The sequence below is a fragment of the Acomys russatus genome, chromosome 17, assembly GCF_903995435.1.
Source record: "Acomys russatus chromosome 17, mAcoRus1.1, whole genome shotgun sequence".
In the NCBI taxonomy this organism is placed as follows: Eukaryota; Metazoa; Chordata; class Mammalia; order Rodentia; family Muridae; genus Acomys; species Acomys russatus.
The window spans coordinates 28,089,751-28,115,646 of record NC_067153.1 but is presented as its reverse complement, the minus strand read 5'-3'; the positions used below and the strand labels follow the sequence as shown (position 1 = coordinate 28,115,646).

The 25,896-nt window shown below is 39.4% G+C and overlaps 1 protein-coding gene across 17 annotated transcripts in view; it reads left to right on the top strand.

Annotated features, from left to right (window-relative positions):
• The window catches only part of Col14a1 (collagen type XIV alpha 1 chain), a 243,533-nt gene that overhangs the window by 141,358 nt on the left and 76,279 nt on the right, over nucleotides 1-25,896 (top strand). For 2 of the 17 annotated variants that reach the window (XM_051159672.1, XM_051159655.1), the window contains exons 33-40: nucleotides 947-1,056; nucleotides 2,280-2,438; nucleotides 9,959-10,036; nucleotides 12,799-12,885; nucleotides 14,126-14,179; nucleotides 18,927-19,022; nucleotides 20,641-20,694; nucleotides 20,998-21,051. The exons of 8 other annotated variants lie outside the window; for them this stretch is intronic. In XM_051159672.1, the coding sequence (XP_051015629.1) occupies nucleotides 947-1,056; nucleotides 2,280-2,438; nucleotides 9,959-10,036; nucleotides 12,799-12,885; nucleotides 14,126-14,179; nucleotides 18,927-19,022; nucleotides 20,641-20,694; nucleotides 20,998-21,051 (692 nt within the window). The remainder of the gene's footprint in view (nucleotides 1-946; nucleotides 1,057-2,279; nucleotides 2,439-9,958; nucleotides 10,037-12,798; nucleotides 12,886-14,125; nucleotides 14,180-18,926; nucleotides 19,023-20,640; nucleotides 20,695-20,997; nucleotides 21,052-25,896) is intronic. 7 more of the 17 variants (XM_051159663.1, XM_051159660.1, XM_051159659.1 and 4 more) reach the window with 7 other exon arrangements.

Genomic DNA, 25,896 nt, shown 5'->3' with positions numbered 1-25,896 from the left:
GAATGGAATCTCAAATAAGGAACTGCCCAAATTAGATTGTGGAGAACTGTCTTGACTGTTAATTGATATTGGAAGGTCCAGCCCATTGTGGGCGGCACCTTGCCTAGGCAGATGGGTCTGTACTACATAAAAGAAAGCTGGATAAAATGAGTCTGCTAATAAACCACCCAGCAGCATCTTCCATGGCTTCTGCTATGCCTGTTTGGTTGTGTGGAGTAGCAAATAGGCTTGGCCTTTGGGTCCTTGCCTTGAGTTCAGAGATAGACTTGTGACCTGTCAGCTTAAGTAAGCTTTTGCTCCCCTTGATTGCTCTTGGTCAGAGTGTTTCATTACAGAAAGGAAACTAGAATATTCTACTTAAAAGTAAAGTAGAAATTAAATTTTATTCTAAGAAAGAGCTGTTGAGAAAAGAGTATTTTTGAGTATTTTTGTTTTTAATAATTAAATATTCCTCGTAAGACAAAGGACTAAACATTAAGAAGCTTTTGTTTGTCTGTTCATAATAAAGGAGACATCTGTTTACTCCTTGCTTTACATATGTCCTGGGAAAGCTGGTGTTTGTGGTGGGCTAGTAAGACAAAGTGCCTAGTTTTTCTTTGCTAATATTTATTGATAGCACCCTCTCTCATTATCTTCTTCTACTCTAAGCTTTGATGGCGTCGGCCAGTAGGAGGCATGGAGAAGAGCTGAGGCAAAGCAGTGTAAGGGAAGGACACATACATGTTTCTGGTCTCCCCAGCATCACTTGTCATTTAGTCCCTGTGGTAGCCACCCGAAAGCTTGTAACAAAACTGGGGGCTCTTCAGTGTCTCATCCCATTATTTGGTTTTAGAAATGGTTTCCAAACAGTGGATCCACTATTTTCTGTCCAGTTGAGTTTTAAGAGCAAGCTATTCACCCACTTCGATTATTTCTAAGATATTTTGGCTTTTCTTTATTTGACTAGATGGTGGAAAAACTCTAACTTATTTCAGCTATGACTACACTGGCGATTTTCAAACTGTTACTTTTGAAGGACCTGACATCAGAAAGATGTTCTATGGAAGCTTTCACAAGGTTGGTGAGGGTTCCTGTGATGTAATTATTGATTCTATTTTCTGTTGGAGGGAGGGAAAACAGAAGTATGTGGAGTGTGTGTGTGTGTGTGTGTGTGTGCTTTGTTTTGTTTTGTTTTGTTTTTTGAGACAGGATCTTTCTGCATAGCTCTGACTGTCCGGGAACTCACTTTGTAGACCAGGCTGGCCTCAAACTCATAGAGATCCACCTGCCTCTCTGCCTCCCAAGTGCTGGGATTAAAGGCATTCTCCACCCACACCTGGCTCAGAAATACATTTCATAAAATTCATGGAGCTTTTGGTTTCAGAGTTTAAATGGAGTAAGAAGTACTTCTTTTGGGATGTGATAATGACAGCCATGATTCTGAGCTAGTAGGTTTGAGATGAGATACTGAAATATGCATTCCTAGCAGGCTCTCACAGGAGATATTGACAGATTTGGCCCTGAAACCCCCTTTGAGGAGAAAGCAACACATTATTAATCAACCAGTGCTCATTTGCTACATTACATAATATAACATGTAATGTGTAATATAGTAAAGATTGCTGGTCATTATAGTGACATAGCTTAGTGGGTAAATACACTTAGCATCAGGAACTGCAGGCTCAGTGACCTGAGATTCATCCCTGGGACCCATGTGAAAGATGGCCGGAGAAAACCAACACCACAGAATTGTTCTCTGACCTCTATACATATGTTAGTGAACATGTGTACACACACACATACACACAATACACACAGTACACACAGTACACACACACACTCATACTTAGAAAGGATTGCTGGTCTCTCTGGTCAGTTGAAGATGAGATATGATAGATATTGATTTTCATTCAAAAACTTATACCCAACAAGATAGGAAAGATGTTTACTCCAAGTTTGCCAAATGCAAATAGCCAAGTCACTATGAATGTAACATTTACATAATCCCTGGTTGTCTCGGGGTTCTTCCTGCTGTATGTAGTTTATTTTATTCATGTGTAATAATGTAAATGTATAGGTTAAAAAAGAAACAATAAAAAATGAAAAAAGGTAGCTCTTTCAAAGTCATGTCAAAATAAAGTTTTTTAAGAGATGATTCTTGAATGTTGAACAGTCACAGAAAAATGTACACAGAGACAGAATTCTTCCTTTCTCTACTTAATGATGAGTCAGACAATTACACGAGTTGGTTGATCCTTCTCCCCTAAAGGACTTCCTAAAACATCTTTTACTTTACATAGCTCCATGTTGTTATCAGCAAGACTTTGGCTAAAGTGGTTGTTGACTGTAAGGAAGTGGGCCAGAAGGCAATAAATGCATCGGCAAATATCACCTCGGATGGTGTGGAAGTACTAGGGAGAATGGTCAGATCAAGAGGACCAAATGGAAACTCTGCACCAGTAAGTAGATAAAGAAGTGAAACTGTGTGTCTGTTACAGGAAACATTCCTTTAATACATATTTAGCTTTTTTCAAGGGAGGGATTGATGGATACATGGATAAATGCATAGATAGATAGATAGATGATAGATAATAGAAGATAACATTAGATGGGTAAGTTGATAGATGATAGATAATTGATAGGTAGATTATAGGTAATTGATAGCTAGATGATAGATAGGTGATGACTCTTTAAGCTAACATAGATGTTCAAGGCAGTAGGCTTCCATCCATTATAAATTGACTGCTTCAGGTACTAGGCTAGCTAATTATCTAGATACATTTAATATTTTAATATTATTATATTCAGCATCTTATTTGTGACATAAGTGGCTTGTTAGTAGAATTCAAAACTCTTCAGGTATAAATTTATGCAAGAAAATAAAAATCCATACCAAGTTTTCAACATTATATCCAGGAAAGTGGTATATTGCCTCTAATTTGAGTTAGACTTGTATGTTGTTAAACTACTTTTTGCTATCAATAACCTTTTAATTATTAGAAGTTCCTTATGTAAAAATATATCTAAAATCATTTTTACATCATTAAAGTGGAACTTAAGTCTTAGAGACTTTCAATTGGCATATAAATCACATTCCTTTCACTCACTGCCCACATAAAGAATAGTATATACAGCATTTTGTTTTAACAGCATGCACTCAAAGCTAATTAGTAGTACTCTCTCATTTGAGTCATTCTAAAACTAGTTGCATTTGATTTCTCCAAAAGTACTGTGACTGCTCTTATCTGCATTTATCCTGTATGTAACACCAGACACTGTTTCCAAGAGAATGTAAAACTAAAGAATTAGGAAATTAAGGACATGCTGGATCAATAAATGCAAGGATGAATTTCAAAGAAGGGAGGGGGACTCTGGGCCCAAATCATTTAGTAGTGTTTTAATCTTCTTAAGTTTAGGCATGGTGCATCTAAAGTCCCTGACAGCAGTACTCAAAGGTGACCAGCTGTATTATATTACTTAGTGATGAAAATATTCACAACAATGAATTTTTCATCTTCCATCTCACCTTTTACAGACAACTAAATATTCATTTACAATCTGATTGCTGACTGTCACATATTTTTGTTTTTTATTTATTCATATTTTACATCTTTGGAGAGACTATAAAGTCCATGAAATAGAAATGACAGCATGGGCTTCTTTAAAAAAAATCATCACAGTGTCTGACACATTCTTACAAGCAGAATAAGGGCTTGAAAGAATAAGAATAGAAGTGGATTATAATCTCACACATAGGGTTTTGTTTTTGATTCTGAGGCTTGAACGTAGGACCCCTGACTGAGCTACATTCCTAGCTCCAGACTATTTGATTTACACAATTTCTTTCCTCAAAAGATGTTATCTGTGGTATACCCTATATATGGCTTTGACTGCAATCTCTTAATATACACCCTACTTGCCCCTATTTGTATTTTATAAATATAAATTTATAATAACAATTATAATAATTGTGTCTCAAATTACACCATGGTTAACAATGTGCTCCATATACATAACCAATAAAATATCAAAAATTGATTTCTACACCTAAAGGTGCCTGTCCCTCTTAGGTATGTTGATGATAATTTTTCACTTTGGGATACCAAAGCGATGTAGTTGAACAGTGGGTCCTTTGTGGCAGCTTGCAGCCAGTAGTAGACAAAGGGGAATTTATAGATGCCAATAACTAAAGAGTTCTTTGTAAGGCTACTAAGAAAAAAAAAGGCCGTAGCTTCTCTTATATTCTAGAAATCTATGAAGGACTCCTAAATAGATTTTTCAGTCTTCTCACTTACTAAAGAATTTGCTTGTGCTGAAATGGATAATATTAGGTTAAATCTTAAAAAATGCAGTGAGTAGTCAGCCTTGCTTTGGGAGGGGGCGTAGCTTGATGCTATCAGGGCCACATGAGAGACATCCTGGCCTTTGGATTTCAGTTTCAAAAAATATCCATCTCAGTGTTGGTCTTCCTCTGGCAACCAGCAAAAAGGAAGATGTAGTGGGCACCGTTCAGATAAGTCCAGGAGGGACAGTTATAATAGAGGCTCACAGGTCAGCGTCACCTGGTTCAGCGTGTTGGAGGACTGTTACGTTTCCCTTTCTAAAGAAAATGTGTCCTTTCAAGCCATGGTCAAGCAAAGGAGAGAGAGTTTAAAGTTATAGTAGCTACTGTATAGAAATTGCTTGCATTCCTAATAAAAACAACCCAGGCTCAGAAATGCAAGATTCTGTGGGCGGTGGCTGTCCCTAAGGAGACTGAACTAACAAGCAGGCTTAACTTAGCTGTCGAAACACATGTGCAAAGAAAAGTGGCTGCCTCTCCTTTCTAGTCTTTCTTCCTCAGAGGTTTGTTAATTTTTAATTTATTTTTATTTTTTATTTTTTTAAGTTGGAGGTTCTGGCATGGGACTATGTTTCTTAAAGTCGTTTTTTCTGCTCTCTGAATCTAATACTTAGGCAGTTATTCAGTTGGCATTTGTTCAGCCTCCTGCTATTTAAATAAAAGAGAAATATGCCAAGAAGCCACCTATAATTTTATACACCAGGTAAAAGTTTTTGGTGTAGAATTCAGCATGAGACCAGCTGATGTTCACTAGCCAAATGTTAATTTTCCTCTCTATTGAGAACAGGCTTCCCTTCACACACATACTCTGATCACATTTGCCCAGCTCCCAACCTCCGTCTTTCTTCACCCACCCATATCCATAGCCTTTCTTTCTCTTACCCATTAGAATACAAACAAGCATTCAAAAATATCAATAATAAAATAAGAAAAAACAAAGACAAACAAACCAGGATAAGGCAAACCAAAGAACACATATTTTAAAGAGAGAGAGCCTACCTACAGTTCTCAGAAAGAAAATGTTTTTCTAACTAGCCTACAACAGACAACCCATAAATACAAAGATAAAATTACACTATTGGCTTAATTCCAGGAAGAGAAAGAAAGAGTAACCAAAAGGGAAAACAGAATTTACTGACTGTGGAACACTTTTTTTTTTGCTAAGATGGGGTGATGGTTAAGGAGAATGGGGGCACTCAAATACACGGCTAATAAAAGTTACTCATTTGAACATATAAAGAAAAAAGGGCCAAAGATTAAGAAACACATACAGATGCGTGCACACACATGCATGTGCACGTGCGCACGCACGCGCACACACACACACACACACACACACACGAGAGAGAGAGAGAGAGAGAGACAGAGAGACAGAGAGTGAGAGAGACAGAGAGAGAGGAGAGACAGAGAGAAAGAGAGACAGAGAGACAGAGGCAGAGACAGAGAGACAGAGAGACAGAGGCAGAGACAGAGAGACAAAGCAAAAACTCATAAAAACCATATTTATAAACAAACCATCATCTGGACAAAGTGCAGACTCCAGAATGGGGAAAGATTTTTTTTTTACCAACTATACTTTTAATAGTGGGCTAATACCTGAAATATATAAAGAACTAAAACAAAATAAAACAAAAACACCTGACATTAAGAAAGTAGGTCCTAAATTTTAAAAAATTTTCCATGTTTTGCTTCTTTAAATCCATAAATTATAACAGTAGCTAATACATATGACTGCTATGGTCTAGGAAATATGTACTCCCTCCAAAATATCAATTAAATATTCTAAAGCTATAAGAAGAGATATTCATGTTGTTCACTTTATTGGTGGTAAAATGTAGGCTTGAAGAAGTTAATGAGAGCTCTCATAACAACAAAACAAACCTGAAGAAATTGAGGTATGAGGCTCTATCTTGCTACCGTTGGAAATCCAGTGTTGTCTTCCAATAGACCAGACTGACTCTGTAGACCTAAGGCAGCAGGGAAAAGGACGTCAAATCTGATCTGGTGACCATGTGCCCATCTGTTCTGTCACAGTTTCAAAGACTTACTATTTCAGTTACAAGCTTGCAAATAATTGTGGTCAAAACTTACCCTCAAAATATTTCTATACACAAACATTTAAATTTCTACCAACAGGCATAAAAATTGTTAACTTAATGTCTCAATTGAATTAGAACACTCATGTTTTCCTAAAATTTAATAAATTAAAAGCAAGCCAAAGCTCTACCACAGCAAATACCAATACTTCTTGCTTTGTTAATGAAGTCAAGGAGAAGTTGGACATTCATGAGAAATGGAAGAAGGCTTAGGTCCGCGAGGCTCTATCTATGGAGTGATCTTATACACAGAAAGCTTTTGATTTATACAACTACATAAATGCTCTTATATTCAAGAAAAAATAGAGGAAAAGTCTGGTACTGAGTGCAAAGTGGAGCCAAGAGAATTTTGAAATTCCCATTCATAGATCAAAATGATTCAAACTGCCGAAAAATATTTTAATCTTATTTTCTTGCTAACACTTGACCCCAAATGACTTTGCCTTTGAACAACACCCAGACAAAATGTCCAGTGATTGAAAAATGTGCATTGTAACTGGCTAAGTATTCTATTTGGAGAAATTAGAAAGTGTAATGTAAAAAGTAACATGTCTTTCCTTGTGTTTTAAAAATCCATTTTTTTAAATAGTTTTTGGCTCAGCAGAAGAAGGCTGTCTCTTTGTACTAACCGCCCTGAGTTAAACTTCTTTTGAACCATGATGTTTTGTATTCCAAGGCTCTCAAGTATGAGATGCTTTGACATAACATCGCTGTGCTACCTGCTGTGCCATTATATAGCTACATATGCCATTGCTTTCGGAATAAAAGCAGGAGTCTTTTTTTTTTTTTTTTAATTTTGTTGTTGCTGTTTTTTTTTTTTTTTTTAAATCCGTCTGTAGAAATGTGCCTTGGGAGAGAAGTCTTAAGTACAGGCTAAGAAATCTAAGCTATCACAGAGCCAAAACAACTGTGAATAAATTTGTTGTACTCAAAGAAAAAGCTGTTGATCCCATCCATTTAACTTGCAAAAGAAAAGGCAGCCCACACAGTGGCATTCCTCAAATGATAGTATTGGCCCCATTAAATACTTTGTGGACATTTGATCCCTTCAGTAGATAAACTGAGTTCATACAAATCCTAATCCCTCCACAGGGCAGAGGGCTGGGCAAAGGTTTACATGTAGACATTATGCAGCTACAGGTGCCCGAGCGTTGAATGTTTTTTGGAAAAAGTTCAAGAAGGCTTGATGTATAGTGGAGGTGGTGAAGGGCTTTTGCTTTAAGTCAATCTTTCCACTCAGTAAAATATTTGAACATGAGGGCTTTATCCTGGAATGTTAAATTTCTTAATGCCCAGAAGATTTCCAGACAGAGCTGACTATAGCTGATGCTTGCTATCCATAATGAGACCCATTGAATAAATGTTCTCAAATGGAATAGCATTAGAAAGTCATTTTAAGCATTTAACTCAAAGATCCATTTATTACTAAATAAACCACACTGCTTTAGACCACACGTTGGTTGTGCTGTTCAAATCTCAACTGGAATTGAGCTTTCATGATGTACTTCAATGACTTATGCTTTCTCAGTTTGGGTCCTACCAACCTGGACTGCAGAATGGACATGATCATCTCTGTGCTTGCTACACGGTGATCATCTCAGAAAAACGAAAAGACATATAGTGCTTAGAATAATACCCAGCACAGAGCTAATTTTCAAAACTTGTTGGTAAATATTGTTTTTTTTTCCCCACTGACATTTTTCAAAGTGGTCAAAATAAATAATAATTTAGAAGAAAACTATTCTGTATCTTTCCTTGCTACTGTCACTTTCACTTTGATTCTATGGTTTTGGCTTTGATGCTTTAAAAGTAAACTATGAGAGAGTCGTGCATTGAACTTTAAAGTGATATTTACTGTTAATTGCAGGTGTGTTTCAGACACTGGTCTATTACTCTTTTCATATTAACTCATTTGATCTTTACAACAAGCATGAGCTGCTAATAGAACTGAGCTTCTCTTTCCTGAAATCTGTGGAACCACAGAATTTGAAATCTGGAAAAGTCAAATATACACGATGAGGAATCTTGAAGACGGGATCCAGGTCTACACACTGAGCTAGTTATGTTTTGTGTGCACCTTTCGCACATATTCAATGGGACCTTTAGACATCTTATTTTCTTGCTAACACTTGACCCCAAATGACTTGCCTTTCAAGCTACACCCAGACAAATTGTGCATTTGTAACTGGCTAAGTATTCTATTTGGAGAAATTACAAAGTGTTAATGTAAAAGCTGCCCACATTTTACAAAAAAACCCACCAAGCAAGGCCGGATGTAGAATTTTCATCTCAACACTCAGAGAGCTTCGTGCAGTCAGAGTAGTGGTGCTCAACTATGTCTGCACACACTTTTACAGATGAGGAGAACGAGCATTTGAAACAGGAAATAATTTCTTCAAAACAACTTAGCTCACCAGGGCTGGACTCAGGACTGCTCTCAGCACCCTAGCGCCATTGGCTCCAGTGTTTGTGCTCTCTGAATTATTTCTTGTATTTTACATTTACATAAGTCTGATGCAGCACACTTTTGGAAATGTTTAATTTTTTAGTTTTCTTTATCATTATTTTGTTGTATGGTATCCCTTATAGAAAGCATTGCTTGCTGAGGGATGGTTGCAGATTAAAATGAAAATATTACCATCTTCCCATTCCTTTGATTGATAACATGCTTCAATATTTCAAAATTATACAGAAAGAAATAAGTAAAAATAATTAGGTCATTAAGTTAGTGTTAGCCCTCATTAATGTTATAAAGATAATATCTGTATATTTCACCTTGTACCTTGAATTATTATCAACATATGTGAGTGAAACAAGACTAAGCATTTACCATGTGACACATTACTAAAATGAAAATACACCAGGTCCATGCACCCATGGTACTCATTGTGACTCTGTCCTGGCGCCTTATTAAGTACAGTATTTGTAGGGAAGTCTACCATTCCTTATACGTTCTTCCAGCAGGACTGTTTGGTTTCCTGTGTTCACCATTGTCTCAGAAGAGGCTTTACAGCATCTTGCTTACAGTGGAAATGGTGGCACAAAGGAATGAACTGGCTTCATTCCTCTGATGCTCTGCATGTTTATTATGTGTTAGATACTGCGCTGAGTGACTCAGACGAGCAGTTCCCCTTACACGGTAGAATTTAAGTCAACGGTAATGGAAATGACTGAGGAATGGGTGAGAAGCGATCTGTATCGGTCGTCTAGAGCTTTATGATAGCAGAACGTCTGGCAGGAGTCATGAGGGGCTTCCAAGGAAGGCTTTGACCACAAAACGAAGCTTATTGCAGGTAGATCTGAGGAGGGGAAGGAAAGACAGGGAGGGGGGATTTAGACAGTAGATGGAACAACTACAGACAGCATGTTAGACGATCATGGTGTGTGGTTCAGGAGCAAAGCCAGTTTAAGTTTACTTTTAAGTTTATTCACTGGAATGTTATAAATATATTGGTATCTTATCTCTGACGAAATAATTATAGCTACGAACATGTTTTGTCTGTATCCCCCTTACTGACTGGTGATTATCTTTTTGAATTAGTTCCAGTTACAGATGTTTGATATTGTTTGTTCTACATCATGGGCCGGTAAAGACAGATGCTGTGAGCTTCCCGGCCTGGTAAGAATTCTTTCATCTCTATTGAAATTGAAATATTATTTTTACCTTGGCAAATGAGAGCCTGTTTCTCAACATTCATATCGCAGGCAATTCCTTTTGTGATGATACTTAAGGTAGGAAGGTTTAATAAAGAGACAGAGAAGGAGAAACAATGAGGCCATCATGTGTGATCTCATGTGGTTTGAACTGTGTACCACAGATGTTACTGACATGTACTTCAGGTGCTTCCACTGTTCCTGCTTCACAAAGCTTCTTAGGTCAAAGGAAATACTTTAAAGTTCCATTTACAAATGTTTAGTTGTAAGCCTCTTGCTTATCCTTACAGCTCAGTGGCCACAGAAAAATGGTATGCAGATATCGAAAGAAAAGTGCCTATTGAGCATGGCACTGTTGCCCTACCTTGACATCATACTAAGCCTGTTCCTCACTTCCTTTTGCACACTGACTTGCCCATGGTCTTGCTTTCCATCATAGCAACTGCTGGAAAACTAGGATTGCTAAGAGAGAACATCAAAAAGATGTTTCAAAATATGCTTTTGACTTAGTAGAGTGTTTTTTGTTTATACCTTTTGTTTTGTGAGAAGGGTATCATGTCATCCATGCTGAACTCAAACTAACTATACAGCCAGTGTCCTATTTAGCTTTGATTGTCAATTTGACAAAGCCTAGAGTCTCCTTAAAGAGAAAACCATCTACTGAAGATTAGGCTGTGGGCATCTCTATTGGGAATTGTCTTGCCTGTTAATTGTGGATAACACACCTCATATAGGCAGTCCTGTCCCCAGGCAGCAAGCTTGACTGTGTAAGAAAACTATCTAAGCATGGGCCTATGAATGAGCCAAGGGGCAGAGTTCCTTCATAGTTTCTGAGTCAAGTTTCTGCTTTGACTTCTTTCGATGTCAGCTGACAGCCCCTTCCTCCCTTAAGTTGGTTTTCCCAGAGTGTTTTTATCCCAACAGCAGAGATGAAACTAGAACAACAAGGATGACCTTGAACTCTGACCCTCCTGCCTCTACCTCCCAGTCCTGGGATTTGTAGCACCACCATGTCCAGGATGAAACTCTGAGCTAGTAATTTACATGAAGTCCAGTGGATGCCAAATGCTCCTGTGTTTTCCTTGAATTTTTAAAACATTCACATTATCAATAAATATTTAATAGACTGCCTCATGCTATCCTGTCACACAAATTTGGAACTTTAGTCATTTGGCTATTGTCCTATTTGACACTACCAGAAAACTAAGCATTCCTCATTATTCTCTCATAAAGTCATATCTATGTGTCTACATATAAACAGAAAAGGAGATTGATATCTTAGGCTCCTCATGGAAAGCAAGCTTGAATAGGAGCCTCAGCTGTGGATGGATGTTGGCATGTCTTAATAATTAAATCCATATAGTGAGCATAGTCAAGTCTTCATGAAATCCAGGGAATTTTATTTTAGAACCAGATTAAGACATTTATTGCAGGTGGTAAATTCTTGGGAACCTGTTTGAGGAAGCAAGTAACTCATTTGTTTTTCACCAAAATAAGTTTCTAAACTAGTGGTGAATTAAATAAGATGTTTTACTGCTATCCTTAAAAGAAGGTAGGTGAAGAAATGCAAGAGGAAACAGAATCTCATGCTGCATCAAGAAGAAAATGCAGCCACCAATTCTAGGAAGGTTCTAGGCCCTTTTCATTACTTTTCTCCTTGCTTTATTCACTGAAGGCTTATAAATTATGTACCAGGAAGACAGATCATTAGGATTTGAAACAGGATGCCCTGTGCCCAATTCATTTGGGAGATCTTTCGGAATACTTAAATTTATATTTTAATTTAGCTGATCAAGCATTAGAGCAGATAAGATATGTCAGCAGGAGATTTGAATGGAACTGTTTCCTTATTGTCCACCATTTAAAGAAAGGGCCAAGAAGGGAACATACGCCATTTGTTCAACTATTTTAGGGACTTTGTTTTTAAATATTCTAGAGACTTTCCTACTTATTGCCTGTGCCCTGATCTATCTAACCTCACTAGCCTGTGAGCTCTTAAATAACGAAGCCCCTTTTCATCTGTTTGACAGACTGAGGCACTCTCTGAAGTCCTGTAGTCTCCTTTCTCAGTGCTGAGGTTGTTTTGGCATCTGCTCCAAATGGGATATTTAGAAATTGCACAAGGCTGTTAACAGGCACTCCACCTTGCTCTTGGATTCCTTCAGCTGGACATTACCAACCATCCTCTAACACCTCAAGTCAGTAGATGTCCTGAGAGTGGAGAGAGGGGAGTCCACCCCAAAGCTTCAGGCCCATTGTGTTTTCTTAGTTTCAGCTACCGAAGCGGATAGACTTGTCCCAGGCCACAGATGTGCTTAAACAGTTTTAATTCTCTATTTTAATCCATATGTAGTAGTTTTGACTGAGCCTTTTAGTGAGTTTTCTTTTATTTTTTAAAACAGAAAAACAATGTAGCATAACGACAGTGGTTAGGGATTTTAGCTCAAGGAGCTCTGCTATTCTGGTTGAATTAAATAGAAGCCAAAAATATTCTCCACTGTCTCTGACTTTGCTGGTTCACTAAGCTAGTTTCAGCAAATCCCTCTAAAGCTGTGATAATTGGTGATCCAGGTGCACCCAGGCTGCTGTTTTCTTACTGAGAGACATGGTTGGGAACCATAATGTTCTCTTAAAACTTTAAAATGTCTCCTAAGGTATTTTCTTGGAGCTAGTAAAGCAATTTATGTAACTGTCTCGCTAACAATTATGCTTTTCCTCACTACTTAGCGGGATGAAGAGTCCTGCCCTGATCTTCCACGTTCCTGCGCTTGCTCAGCAACCAATGAAGTGGCTCTAGGACCAGCCGGCCCCCCAGTAAGTCTTGCCAGCTCATCCTTGAGTGTTCTTCAGTAACATTAACACCATCATTCTGGGGTCTAACATGTGCTGCCTACTGGACTAGAAGGCCATCAGCCAATTAATGCTAAGTAAACATAGACAGGTCTACAAGACGATCCTCTTCCTACCATGTCATCTGTCTCCCATTGCTTTATATATAAAATCCTCCCTTTAAGCCACTGTGGTTTATTTTCAGTGTGGGTTTCAGACTTTGGGCCTCTGCTGTACCTGTAAGACTGGCACATCCCCCTGCTGCCACTCTGTATAGAATGTTATATGTGTCCTGTTGAGACTGTCTAGTCATTTTCAAGTAAAGCTGCACACCCCATGAAATAAATTGGAATTGCACAGGGAGAGTCTTAACTCAGTTTCAGTGATCTTCAGTTCTTTTGCTCAACAGAAGGAAAAACGTCTGGTGTCTCATGGCCCACACTAATACCATTCACCTTCCTGCTTATCGTAGAGCATATTTTTGCTGTGCAGCCTTTAGTGAAGGCAAAACCTAAGTAAATTGAATAACATTATCAATACTGAATAATTTTTAAGGTAATCTAGTGTTTTAGCAGTATTCTTTGCTTTTACAAATATTTATTTAAATGCATTAGTCAATTATGCACACATGTGTGTTTAGATGTCTTTACAAACATGAGCCAATACATAAAGAATATACTCACATATTTATTTTGTAGCACATAGTTATGCCTAATAAAGAAAATCGCCACTAAAAATAGTACAGTTATTACATTAATATGTCAAAATGTCTTGGGAAGAAATGCAAATGATTGGAATTTCAGAAACACTAACTTAATTATTTCTATTTCTTTGTAAATAAATCGAGTTGAATTGTTGCTTTTTTTATTGACTCTTTATGAAGTTTTGGTATAAAACACACATAAATCTATGCCAATTGATTATTTTGTTCTTTTTATATGTTAACAAAAGTAGCATTATATAAGTTCTAAATAAACACACAGTACAAGACATCTTCAGGTTTAAAGGATCTGGAGCAAAGATTTTTCTGAGGTTATGAAATGATCTTCAGGAAGGGCCAGAACTGGGTGGGGAGTTTCCAGTTGAAGATCATGATGAAGATTACTAGTACACAATGTGTGGGCTTCATATAAAATAGATGACCTAATCCCATAGTATGAAGAAAGATGAATGAAGTATTCTTTTAGACTTGCCTTTGAGTTAATACTTAACATCTGTTTGCCAGGGTGGTCCAGGACTCCGAGGACCGAAAGGCCAACAAGGTGAACAGGGTCCTAAGGTAACACGTTCTCTCTTTGTCTCAATTAGCTATATCTTTGGAGCTAAATGTGACTTCATTTACTCTGGTGACTTACAGTATCTTACGCATTTGCAACACTCATGTCAAACAATTTTTACTTAGAGTGAAGATGTGGGGGCTTTTTAAAACTAAAAAAAAAATATTTAATGACTCAGTCAAAAGGAAGACTTTTGGGGCAGTCAAGAATGCTGGTGTTCTGTGTGGCTTGGTCTACAGGGTGGCTCTCTCAGGTGTATACTTCTCTTTCTCCATCTATAACAGAACTGTGTCTTAAGCAGAATCAGGAATTTCCCACATTTTAAATTTCTTCTGCACTATGTATAATCAGATACCAGCTTTGCTTTCTACCACCAGGTAGAACTCCAGGTCACGCACTGCAGAGGCAGCAGCCAGCCAGAGTGACCAGGTCATGCCAAGCCACATCAAAACACATGTTCATTTCCTTTGCACGAAGGCATCCTAAGGACTGGCGGAAGTTCAGCTACTAATTGAATACAGGCTTTATCTTCTCTTTGGATTCTAGAAATCTTTATCTGATCTCCTATTTCTCGTGCCTTGATTTTCTGATGGATTCTACACATCTGCTTTTAGATTAATTTCCTGAGAGTCTGTACTGTATTTATGCTTGTTTTAAAAAAATGCAGTCCTGGACCATAGTTTGGCTGTTGTTGGCATCATCTTCATGGCTCTTCCTTCCTTCCTTAAAGATTTATGTTATGTGTATGGGTGTTTTGCATGTATGTCTGTGCACCACTTGTGTGCAGTGCCTAAGAAGGCCAGAATACGGCACCGCATACCCCAGAACTGGAGTTATATGTGGTTATTAGGCACTGTGTAAGAGGTTACTGGGAACTGAACCCAGGTCCTCTGCAAGAGCAGCTAGTGCTCTTAACCACCGAGGCATCTCTCCTGCCTTCAAGATTCTTTCTAACCTGCTTCTCCATCCTGGTCCAGGGACATCACGCCTCATCACTTCCACACCATCTGCCTTACTGATTTAGTGCTTCGAATGCATTAGATTTACATTATTCATATAGAAGAGGCCATTACACTAAAAGAAGGTTTACTTTAAAATTGGAAACAGATGATGCAAGGTAGGATAAGATGTGAGCATGAAAAAGAAGTAAATGAAAGAAAGCTGAAGATAATCAAGTATTATCCAATTCAAAGACCATGGGAGGTTTCCTTTATGGTTTGGTTTGTTTTGCTTTCTGAGATGGGCTTGCTGCCTCTTTCTTGACTGCATTACTTACCGTGCTGTAAGAAAGGCCAGGGCAGAATACCTCCTCCCAGCAAGGTTGCTCTGGCTTTTTCTCTGGGTCCTCCCTGGCAGAGCCCAGGAACTCTTACGCTTTCTAGCTTCTGCCTCCTGGGGCCTCTCTCGTCAGGATACCATTATCTTTTCAATGTTGTCAGTGGACAGTGAATCTAAAGATGAATATGAATTAATTCAGAGACTTGATGACACTAAGGTAACCCATTTTCTCTAACGACTTATTCCCACTAGTACAGTTATTCCTCTTTGGCTGTTTTGACAAACGATACTAGTACGCAGTTGATTTTTGGACAACAGAGTATCACATAGCCACATTTGTGAGGACAGACAAGCCATGCCTTCCTTAGGGAAAGGCCCAACATGTGATTTTTTTTTCTCATTTCATTGCACCAAATAAGAATTTGGGTTAGAAAGCAATGGTCACTGATCTTTTCTGGTCTATTTGCTTTATATTTTAAAGAATAAAATGGACCATCTGCCTTCTGCCCTACTTTTATTTCCTTTTTAATTAATTAATTAGTTAATTAATTCATTAACTTTACATCCTGATCCTAACCCTATTCCTTTTCTCCTCCCAGTCCCACCCACACCCCCCTCCCCCACATTTCTCAGAAAAGGGGAGCCCCACTTCCAGTTCACTCTAGCTTATCAAATCACATCTTGGGTCACTTAAAGAAAACTTGGTTGCTCTTTGACATTTGGGAGACAGGAACTTCACCTTCCAGGTTTGCGCAAAGTAGCTTCTGGGCGAGCGGCTCTCCTACAACACACGTATCCGCAGCTGCAGGGAAGCACTGTACATGGTTCGCTTGACACGGGGTTTCCTGGAGCCCAGGCTGGCCTTGAACTTGCATGTAGACAAGGATGGCCTTGAATTCCTAATTCTCCTCACATCTCCCTCCCCAGTGCTGGGACAACATGCCAGGTTCATGCTGGGCTAGGAGTCGAACCTAAGATTTTGTGTGTGCTCTGCAAGCACCCTGGCAACCGAGCCGCATCGGCGGCCCCAGAAAGGCATTAAATACAGATTTAAAAAACAGCTCACTTGGGAAATGTAAGTTTTAATTGCATAATAAATCTGCATTGGATCTGCAAAAAAAAAAAAAAAAAAAAAATCAAATCACATCAGGACTGAACAAGTCCTATTTCCCTGTGGCCTGGCAAGGCAGTCCTGCTGGTGGGGGGAGCGGGATGACCAAAAAGCTCTGCCCTACTCTTCAACAATATACAAATGGTATAGTACTAAACTATTTCTGCTAATATTTGAAGCAATTGAAGAATAATGGAAGTAATATTTATAAGTTAGTACCCCCCTTCTCAAGCACATTGCATTTTCTGCACTCCAGCTCTTCCATATGAACTTCTTTATGAAGATAAGTATGGTCTGGTCCTCTTCAGTCTCCTTTCTTACACCGTTCTCAAACTATGTGGAGTTTCTGATCCCCTCGGCATCCTGTGAGCTTTTCTCACTAATGTCACCAGGTGTGACTGGTTCCAGAGGCGGTTCTTTGAAGCTTATCTTCCTTGAGATCTCTGCAATAGTTGACTCATTTGGCCAGCTCTCCATCGGAATTTGTTTCTTCTTTGCCATCCTGTCTTTGTCCTGGGTACTAACTTTTTGGCTTTTCCCGATTCTTCACTGGTTTTCTTCCTCCCCATCCCATGTGAATTGCCATGCAATTTCAACTTTCAATGTGCTGCTCAGAAAATATTTAAATTTAAATTAATTTTATTTGTATGTGTATGCGTGTTTTGCCTTCATACGCATCTATGGCATTATGTGCAGGACTCATGCCTATGTTCTGTCCAATCGACCAGAAGAGGCCATTGGAGCTCCCTGGAAGTAGAGTTACAGGCAGTTGTGAGCTACCGTGTGGCTACTGGATATCGAGCCTGAGCCCTTTGAAAGAGCAGGCAGTGTTCTTAACCACTGGCCCATCTTTCCAGACCTTTTCAATATGTTCTTTCTCACCTCATCTATGAATATGATATCAGTTGCCCGTAGTCTGTCCAACACAGATTTTTCCAGATATCCCATCTGCTGGACTTTTTCATGTGTTTTTTTTTTTTCATACACTCAATTTTAAGGAAAATTAGTCTGTCCTGATTATCTATCTGCACTTTACCCCACTAGAATTTTTATTCCATGTCATTTGTCTCAAATAATATATTTAGCAATTTCACATTTGACATGCTTGACAAGAGATATTCTGTGCTCTTGTGTTATCACAACAGAACTCAGTAAGTGGAAACAACCCAGTTACCCACCAAAAGATGAATTGATAAGGAAAGATGATGCCTGGACTGGATGAGATACTATTTAGCCATTTAATAAGGTCAAATCTGGTCATTTGTGAAAACATGGCTGGACCTATAAAACACATTAAATGAAATAAACCAGGCAGAGAAAGTCATGAATGATTTTACGTACATGTGGAATCTAAAAATTTTGTAAAAATTAAGACCAAGATAGTGGCTACCTAAGGCTCAGGGCTGGGGATGAAGAACAAGGCAAAACTGGCTGGTATATATGAAGTTATAGGAGAAATACTTTCTAGTATCCCACTGCATAGTAGAGTCTGTGGGTAACAATAACATGCTCTCAATATTAACGGAGCTAAAAGAAAGAAAATGTTTTACACACACACACACACACACACACACACACACACACACACATGCTTGTGGAGCTAGATGTTCTTACTATTGATTAATATATCACACATGCATGTGTGGAGAAGTGATGCCATATGGTACCGTGTTAATATACACAGTTACTAGAATAGGATGCTACCCAGGCACAGGAGATCTTAATAAAGGAATAGCCTTTGCTGTGGTCATGAAATTTGACAGGGAAGAAGAAATTGAGCATAAATAGATATTGTAAATCTAAGATCACTTGTTGAGTTGCTTAAAGCGCAATAGAGCCTGGAAGAAGTGGGAGCTAAGGATGTGAAGGGGATGCCTGACCCTGGATAGAAGGGGAGACGGTTTTGAGCGAGAGGTGCTTGGAGGCTGCAGAAGAGCCACACTGTGTTACTGCAGGGAGGTGGAGGAGAAAACGGGCTCTCAGATAGAGGCTGAGGTGCACCCAGGGTGGAAAGTGACAGCAGGGAGGAGGGATAAGAGGCCGTTTCCTTCCAGGAGGGTGGTCCCACAGGGAGTTCTCCTTTGGGAAGTGTTAGGCAGTTGTGGGCGGGCTACTTGCTCACATAGTTGGCACAACATTGTTATATAAAGTTGATGAAATCCTGGTGTGTTTATTCTATGGATTACTGATGACATTTTACCCCGGGAGGTAAATCATTTGAAGCTTGGTGTCTCGTTACCCTCTTGAGCATTTCATATCTTGGAAGTTATTTAGGATGTAAGTGTTGTATCCAGGAATGTCTTTCAGATATTAGAGGATTTTTATGGGTATTAGAGTGACTTTTCTCTTTTGCCTTCTAGGGACCAGAGGGCCCTCGAGGAGAAACAGGTCCTGCAGGACCCCAGGGCCCGCCTGGACCCCAAGGACCCAGTGGTCTGTCTATTCAAGGCATGCCTGTGAGTTGTGTGCACATACTGAGATGTGTTTTATTGTTATCCATTTTCCATGAGGACATGAAGAATGAGCTTTTATGTTCTGTGTCTTACCAATGAGTGCCAGTCCCTTTGGCAGTCACAACTGACTGAATTCATTAACTCCACAATCAATCGCTTGCTCAGTGATGGTGATCTTTCAACAGACAAGTGCATGGAAAGAAGTAAGCATAGCCACAGCATTGCGCCTAAGGCAAGGACAGGTCATATCCACAACATTGCGCCTAAGGCAAGGACAGGTCATATCCACAGCATTGCGCCTAAGGCAAGGGCAGGTCATAACCACAGCATTGCGCCTAAGGCAATAGCAGGTCAACATGAATAGCCTTTGCTTGCTATCTAAATTCTTTTGTAAATTTGTGTGTGTGTGTGTGTGTGTGTGTGTGTGTGTGTGTGTGTGTGTGTGTGTAATCTGCACTTATGCACTGTGCACGTGTTTTTGGGGTACACTGAATGCAGGTGTGTATGCATGCAAGTAGAGGCAAGAGACCAGTATTAGATGTCCTCTGGATTCACCTACCTTGGTTTTGTGAGACAGTGCTTTTGCTGGCCTTAAATCTCAATGAATGGGCTAGGCTACCTGGCCAGGGTGTCCCAGGGACCCACCCATGTCTAGTGTCCCACCACAGTGTTGGGATTACAAGTATATGATACCAGATTTTTGTTTTTAATATGAGTGCTAGGACTCAAACTCAGGACTTCTTCAAACTTGTGGGGCAAGCACTTAAGCCACTGACTTACTCTCCAGCCCTTGAGTTAACTTTTAACATCTAGAAGGTAACAACTATTATAGCAACTCATTATTGATGCATAGCCGTTGTGAATATAGAATATTAAAATGTATCATATACTTCCTTATTTCAATGGTCATCAGAATATAGTTCACTGAGTGAGTTTTAGAGCTTAGGTGGGGGCATTAAGTGGCTATTTTGAAATATTTAATATATTTGAAAAGAAATTTAATTCACTAAAATATATGATTTCTTTTTTTTGAAATTTTTTATTAATTTATTCATATTACATCTCAATGGTTATCCCATCCCTTGTATCTTCCCATTCCTCCCTCCCTCCCATTTTCCCCTTACTCCCCTCCCCTATGACTGTGACTGAGGGGGACTTCCTCTCCCTTTATATGCTCATAGGGTATCAAGTCTCTTCTTGGTAGCCTGCTATCCTTCTTCTGATTGCCACCAGGTCTCCTCATCCAGGGGACATGGTCAAATATGAGGCACCAGAGTATGTGTGAAAGTCATACCCCACTCTCCACTCAACTGTGAAGAATGTCCTGAAATTTTAAACTACAAATATCACTGAAATATTCACCTCTTCCTCTCATGTGTCAGCATTATCAGCTTGGCCATCTGGGGCGGCATACAATGCATTGGAATCGTTACTGTACATAAACATTAATTTCTGCAGGAATGTTTACATGAATGCATAGCATATGTGACAAGTGAAATAAGACATGTGGACGTTAGTGTAAAGGCAGTTTACTGCTGAAAATAATCTAATGGTGTATGGGTGGGTGGAGGGGCCAAGAACTTAAGTCTGTGAACCTAACTCTGTACTTTTGGATACTCAGGGAATGCCTGGTGATAAAGGAGATAAAGGAGATGCTGGCCTTCCTGGTCCACAGGTATTATTGTTGCTGTTAGCCTTTTGCCAAGGATAAAGACTTGCAGCTTCTGACATCATCTGTGACCTTGGCAAGGGTTTCTACGTTAGTGACATCTGCCTGTGTTGATTCACCTTTATGAAAGCCAGACTGGTTGAGGGTGGGAGCATCTACTTCTTAGTAGTAACTTCTAGGTCTCAGTTCCGTGTCACAGAGGGGTTCTCTTTATGCCAGTGGCTTTGTTTTAGAGGCTGTAGTCTTTCCCAGGGGAGCAGGGGAGCTGTTTGTGTGAAGCCGACTCTCTTCTGTTCTTTCTCTCCTTAGGGTGTCCCTGGAGGTGTGGGTTCACCAGGACGTGATGGCTCACCAGGCCAGAGGGTAAGAATTTGCCAAACTTTGGTTCTTGCCAAGGTAAACTTCCTGCCTAGTTACTTTGTTGCAGACAGGTTTTTAATAGATGGGCACCAAGTTAGGGTTTGTGTTTTTTTCTTCTGTCAGTCTAATTTCTATTATGTATATGTTTTTCTTCTACCATGTCTCCTGTCTATTTTTTTTTTTTCATCAAACTTACCCCAGTTGGCAGCATTCCATTCTGAATGCTCCCAAGCCTGATTTTTATTTCCACTGAATTGCGTCTAGTGGCTTAGTAGGTTTTTCTAGTTCTTTCAGACCCTTGAAGTACAGCCCTAAAAGAAAGTAACAACCACACTGATGGACATTTAAGTAGTGTGGCTTATAAAGGAATCTCCATTGGTTAAGTATATCTCAGTTATCTGTTCTTTTTATTGGTTCAAACAGACAGCAGCAAAAATAAAGCACAAAAATGAAGCGAGGTGCAGGCTGGGCCACCTGCGTGGGCTACATAGTGAAATAGGACTTTTGTTTTGTTGACAAGTTTTCACCAAGCCCAGTTTGGAGAGTTGTAATGTAGCAGGGACATTCAAATGTAAAAACTTTACCACACGTTGTAATTGGGTCAGAGACTTGTGGGAGCAAAGGGATGGATAATCGAGCCAAGCTTGGAGGGTCTGGGGAGGATTCCCCGAGGAGGTGCTGTCTAGGCTGCTTCTTGATTGAATGACTGAGGTGGCCAGGTAGATGAGGAGAGGAAAACTATTGCAGACAGGAAGAACTGTTTATGCAAATGATGGAAATTGAAACAATGGGCCATCTTTAATACTGTATGTGGCTAGAGACCATAAATCAGTGTGGGTAACTATGTGCTTGTGCCCACATGCCTGTGTAATGCACAGTTATGCAAGTTTATCATACAGTGCAGTCAGATTTACTTAGAAAAATCAATGTTTGATCTAAAAATTTGAACTTTAAGATGAAAGAAATAAAAAAAATCAGTATATCTTCAAGGGAAAGAGAAGCTATCTTCCTTTAAAAATATTTTTATTTATTATTTGATAATTTCGTATCTGTAAACAATGCATTTGGGTCATATCATTTTCCAACTTCCCTTTTAATTTCCCTCAGATCCTTACCACCAAGTCTCCTTCCCAACTTCCTAACCTCTCATTTTAATCTAGTGAGTTCAGTTAGTGTGGCCTGTGTACACATAGAACCACTCACTGGATGACGGACAGCTTCCCAGAAGCCGGATCCCTAAAGGAAACCACCTCTTTCCCAGAATTCATTACCTACCAATAGCTCCTCAGGAAGCGGAAAGGCTTTGTAAGGGCCTCCACTGAGCATGCTAGGATTTTGACTGACTTGGTAAGGTGTAGGTCATGTGCATGCACCTATAGCTGCTGTGACTTCACATCTGCCATCGCCCTGGGATGTCCACAACATGCTATTTTACAGCAGTCTCCCCCAACATCTGGCTATTCCACCCTTTCTGTTTCTTCTCTGATTTTTCCTGAGCCTTGGGGGAAAGGAGTGTGATATAGATGTTCAGTTTACATCTGAACACCACAGTCATTTATTCTCTGCATTTTGACTGGTTGTGAATCTGAATTAATTGGAAAAAAGAAGAAGAAGAAGAAAAGAAAAAAAAAAAGAGCAACTTCTCTGATGGGCATTAAAAGCTGAACTAATCTACAGGCATAGAGATAAATATCTAGAAAACACTTTGATACTGAGTTCGTTTATCAAATAATAGTAGCAGGTTCTCCCCTATGGTCTATGATCTACCCAGCCAATGGGCTCTTGGCCCAGAACAATAGCAGACATGAGTCCCATACTGTTGAGTGGGCTTAAATCCAAACAGAAAATGGTTGGTTATCCTGATAACATTCATATTACCATTGAGTCACTGGGTATATTTTGACAGAGAAGTCTCTATGGGAGCTTGTAGAGTTCACAGCTGGATAGTACCATTGCCAAATTTTCTTCCCTAGAGTCAACACAACATCTTCTGGCACTATGAAGGCTAGACCATAGGGAGGATGCTTCTATGTCAGTACCAACTTGATTTCTTATGTCTTATGACCTAAGCAGGTGTCTCTTCAGGGCTCTATCTTCCTAAACAATCACTGATTTAGACCTATGAAGAACCTTACCTTTCTCTAACACCTGTATAAGAGGGAACGGCAAGCACTTACATCATGTCCAGTCAAGATCAACACAGTATTCAAATAGCATTCCCCTTTGGATGACACACCTTAGGAGGCTAACACTGAAGTAGTAAAGTTAATGTCTACATTGTCAGGTCTGACTGTAGCTCCCTAACACTAGGCTGCTCAAGAATATGGAAGTGGGGAACTAGGCCTGGTGACACAAGTCTGTAATCCCAGGAGGCTGAGACAAAGGGATTGCACATTGAAGAGCTCCTTGGGCTAAAGAGTGAGTTCAAGGCCAGCCTGGGCAACTTAGGGAAGTCTTCTCTCTAAGTGGATAGGAAAAATAGCTTCTCAGTGGTAGAGTGCTTGGCTGGTATACATGGAGCCCTGGTTTCAATCCCTAACGCTGCAAAAAGGAAAAGAAAAGAAATTATAATTTTTCTTTGTGTGCACTGGTATAGAATTTGAAATCTCCTCTTACCCCACCTTTTTAACAGTGAATTGCATTTGTTCAAAATCTCAGTGCAATATATGTTTACCAAATGGGCTAGGCTATAGGCCATTTTAGACTAGTGCATCTGAAGAAGGCTGTCTCTGAAAGTTAGATTTATGTACAGCTCTTGTGCATATGGGAGGAGTATCTAGAAGTATTTATATGTTTTGGCCAAGCACATAGGCTAACATCCTGTGCGGTTACACACCTAGATTCCTTCAGGATTTCTGAAGCCCTGAAAACAGCTCGCCTGAAGATTTGGTTGAGTGGGTCTGGTTGATTTATCTATGCACAGAGCCCAGTCTTGGCAAAGAACTCTGAACCAAACCTGTCCAGTTAATGTTTGAATCCTTTGGCTTTAGAATTATTTTCCTTAAAATCCACATATGAAAGCATATTTTTAAAAAAATATAAATATTTTCCTATTTGCATGTGTTCTTCTTTCATAGTAAAGCTTCAGAGCTATCATAAAGTGACAAGGTAGCTCTAGTTGGCTTTCTTTGTTCTTTCTTCCTCCATTGGAAGTAAAGCTTTGAGAATGTGCCTGATGCTGGTTATGAAATCCTTCTTGGATGGGATCTGACTGTCAGCAACATTCATGAGTATGATACTATGTGTCTTTGAAAGATTGGGTGGATCCTGTGATTATTACCTTAGAGAAGTTATTTGAAGACAATGCCATCTGGTATAAAACTTAAGGAGATACCATTCACATGAAGTAGGATAGTGGTGCCATGGAACGTGAAGGAGCTGCTCTGCTTGAAGGAAGAACAACACATATTTTTTTTCAACCAGCTGAACACCTGCACCATGCCATTTACCACTGTTAGCCTGAAACGTTTCCCATTACTGTCTGCAGAGACGATTGGGAACACAAGAATAGCTTCAGTTGCTAAAGAAAGCAACCTGTAGACCACCTACAAATAGAAAAAGCAGGATAGGATCTCATGCCTAACACTTCCTGACAGGAAAAACAATGAGGTTTTTAGAGACAGTAGAGGAGGAAGGAAGGAGGGCTGCTGAAAGAAGAGTCACTTAGGGGACTCTGATCTATTTAATCAGATGATCTGAAGGCTGGGGTGGTCATAAAGGTCTAAAAGAATTACTTACCAAGTTGAGAACCACAGGAAACATACTCCATGGAGGGCCAGGTCCTTTTGGTTAGGCAGTGGTAGATACAGGGCTACTCAAAGAATACTGAGAACCAACACCTGGTGATTAACCCTGGTCCTCTGTAGGTTGCTATCAGCACTAACAATGACCACGTACTCTGCAGACTCGGGCAAAAGGAATGATGGGATTCACAACTGAAGTAACTCAAAGGACCCTTTTAAAATTACCCAGTTTTTCACCTTCTCTTGTTGACAGAAAAATATACAGCCCAAACCTCACATATCAATGCTGGTTCTCTTAGGAAAAAGGGTGACCTCTTTCATGAACCTAGAGCCAATGTTATCGCTGAATTTACCAAGAAGGTAGGAGGCCTTGAGAAATAAGAAAAAGGAGAAAATATAACCTTTTCTAGTATTTCTAGCGTATTCTGGCTTTTCTCAAGGGTGATCTTGGACTCTTGGAGACAACTCTTATTCAACATTGGGCCTGAGGCCATAAGCAAGTCTAGCTAGACTTCCTGGAGTAAGTTTCCGCCCCAGCCTTGGAGGCCAACAGACCAGCATGTTGGAAGTGATGGTTCAAGCTTACATTTGCAACTAATTCAGTCAGGCATTCAGGTTCACTCTAAGTCATTCCAACTAAACATTCTGGGCCTTTCTCCTTTTTCTATAAATCTTCCACCCTCCCCACTCCACCACTTACTTTTTTCTTTTCTTGGTATCGAGTGTAGGCCTTTCATGTGATCTTAAAATTCCTCTGATGTGGGATAGATCCTCAATCTCCATCCTCCACCCTACCATTAAGATTGGATAGAATAGGGAGGTAAGATAGATAGATAGATAGATAGATAGATAGATAGATAGATAGATAGATGATATATTGATAGTCAGATGATAGGTTATAGATAGATAGATAGATAGATAGATAGATAGATAGATAGATAGACAGACAGACATGGTAGACAGATTATATATCTATATGTATATATATGATAGAGATAAAACACATGGATAAAAAGAGACAAGATAGATAATAGAGAGAGAAAATAAATGATAGAGTTTAGACATAGGTTGTTGATAGATACAATATAGAGACACATGATAAAGG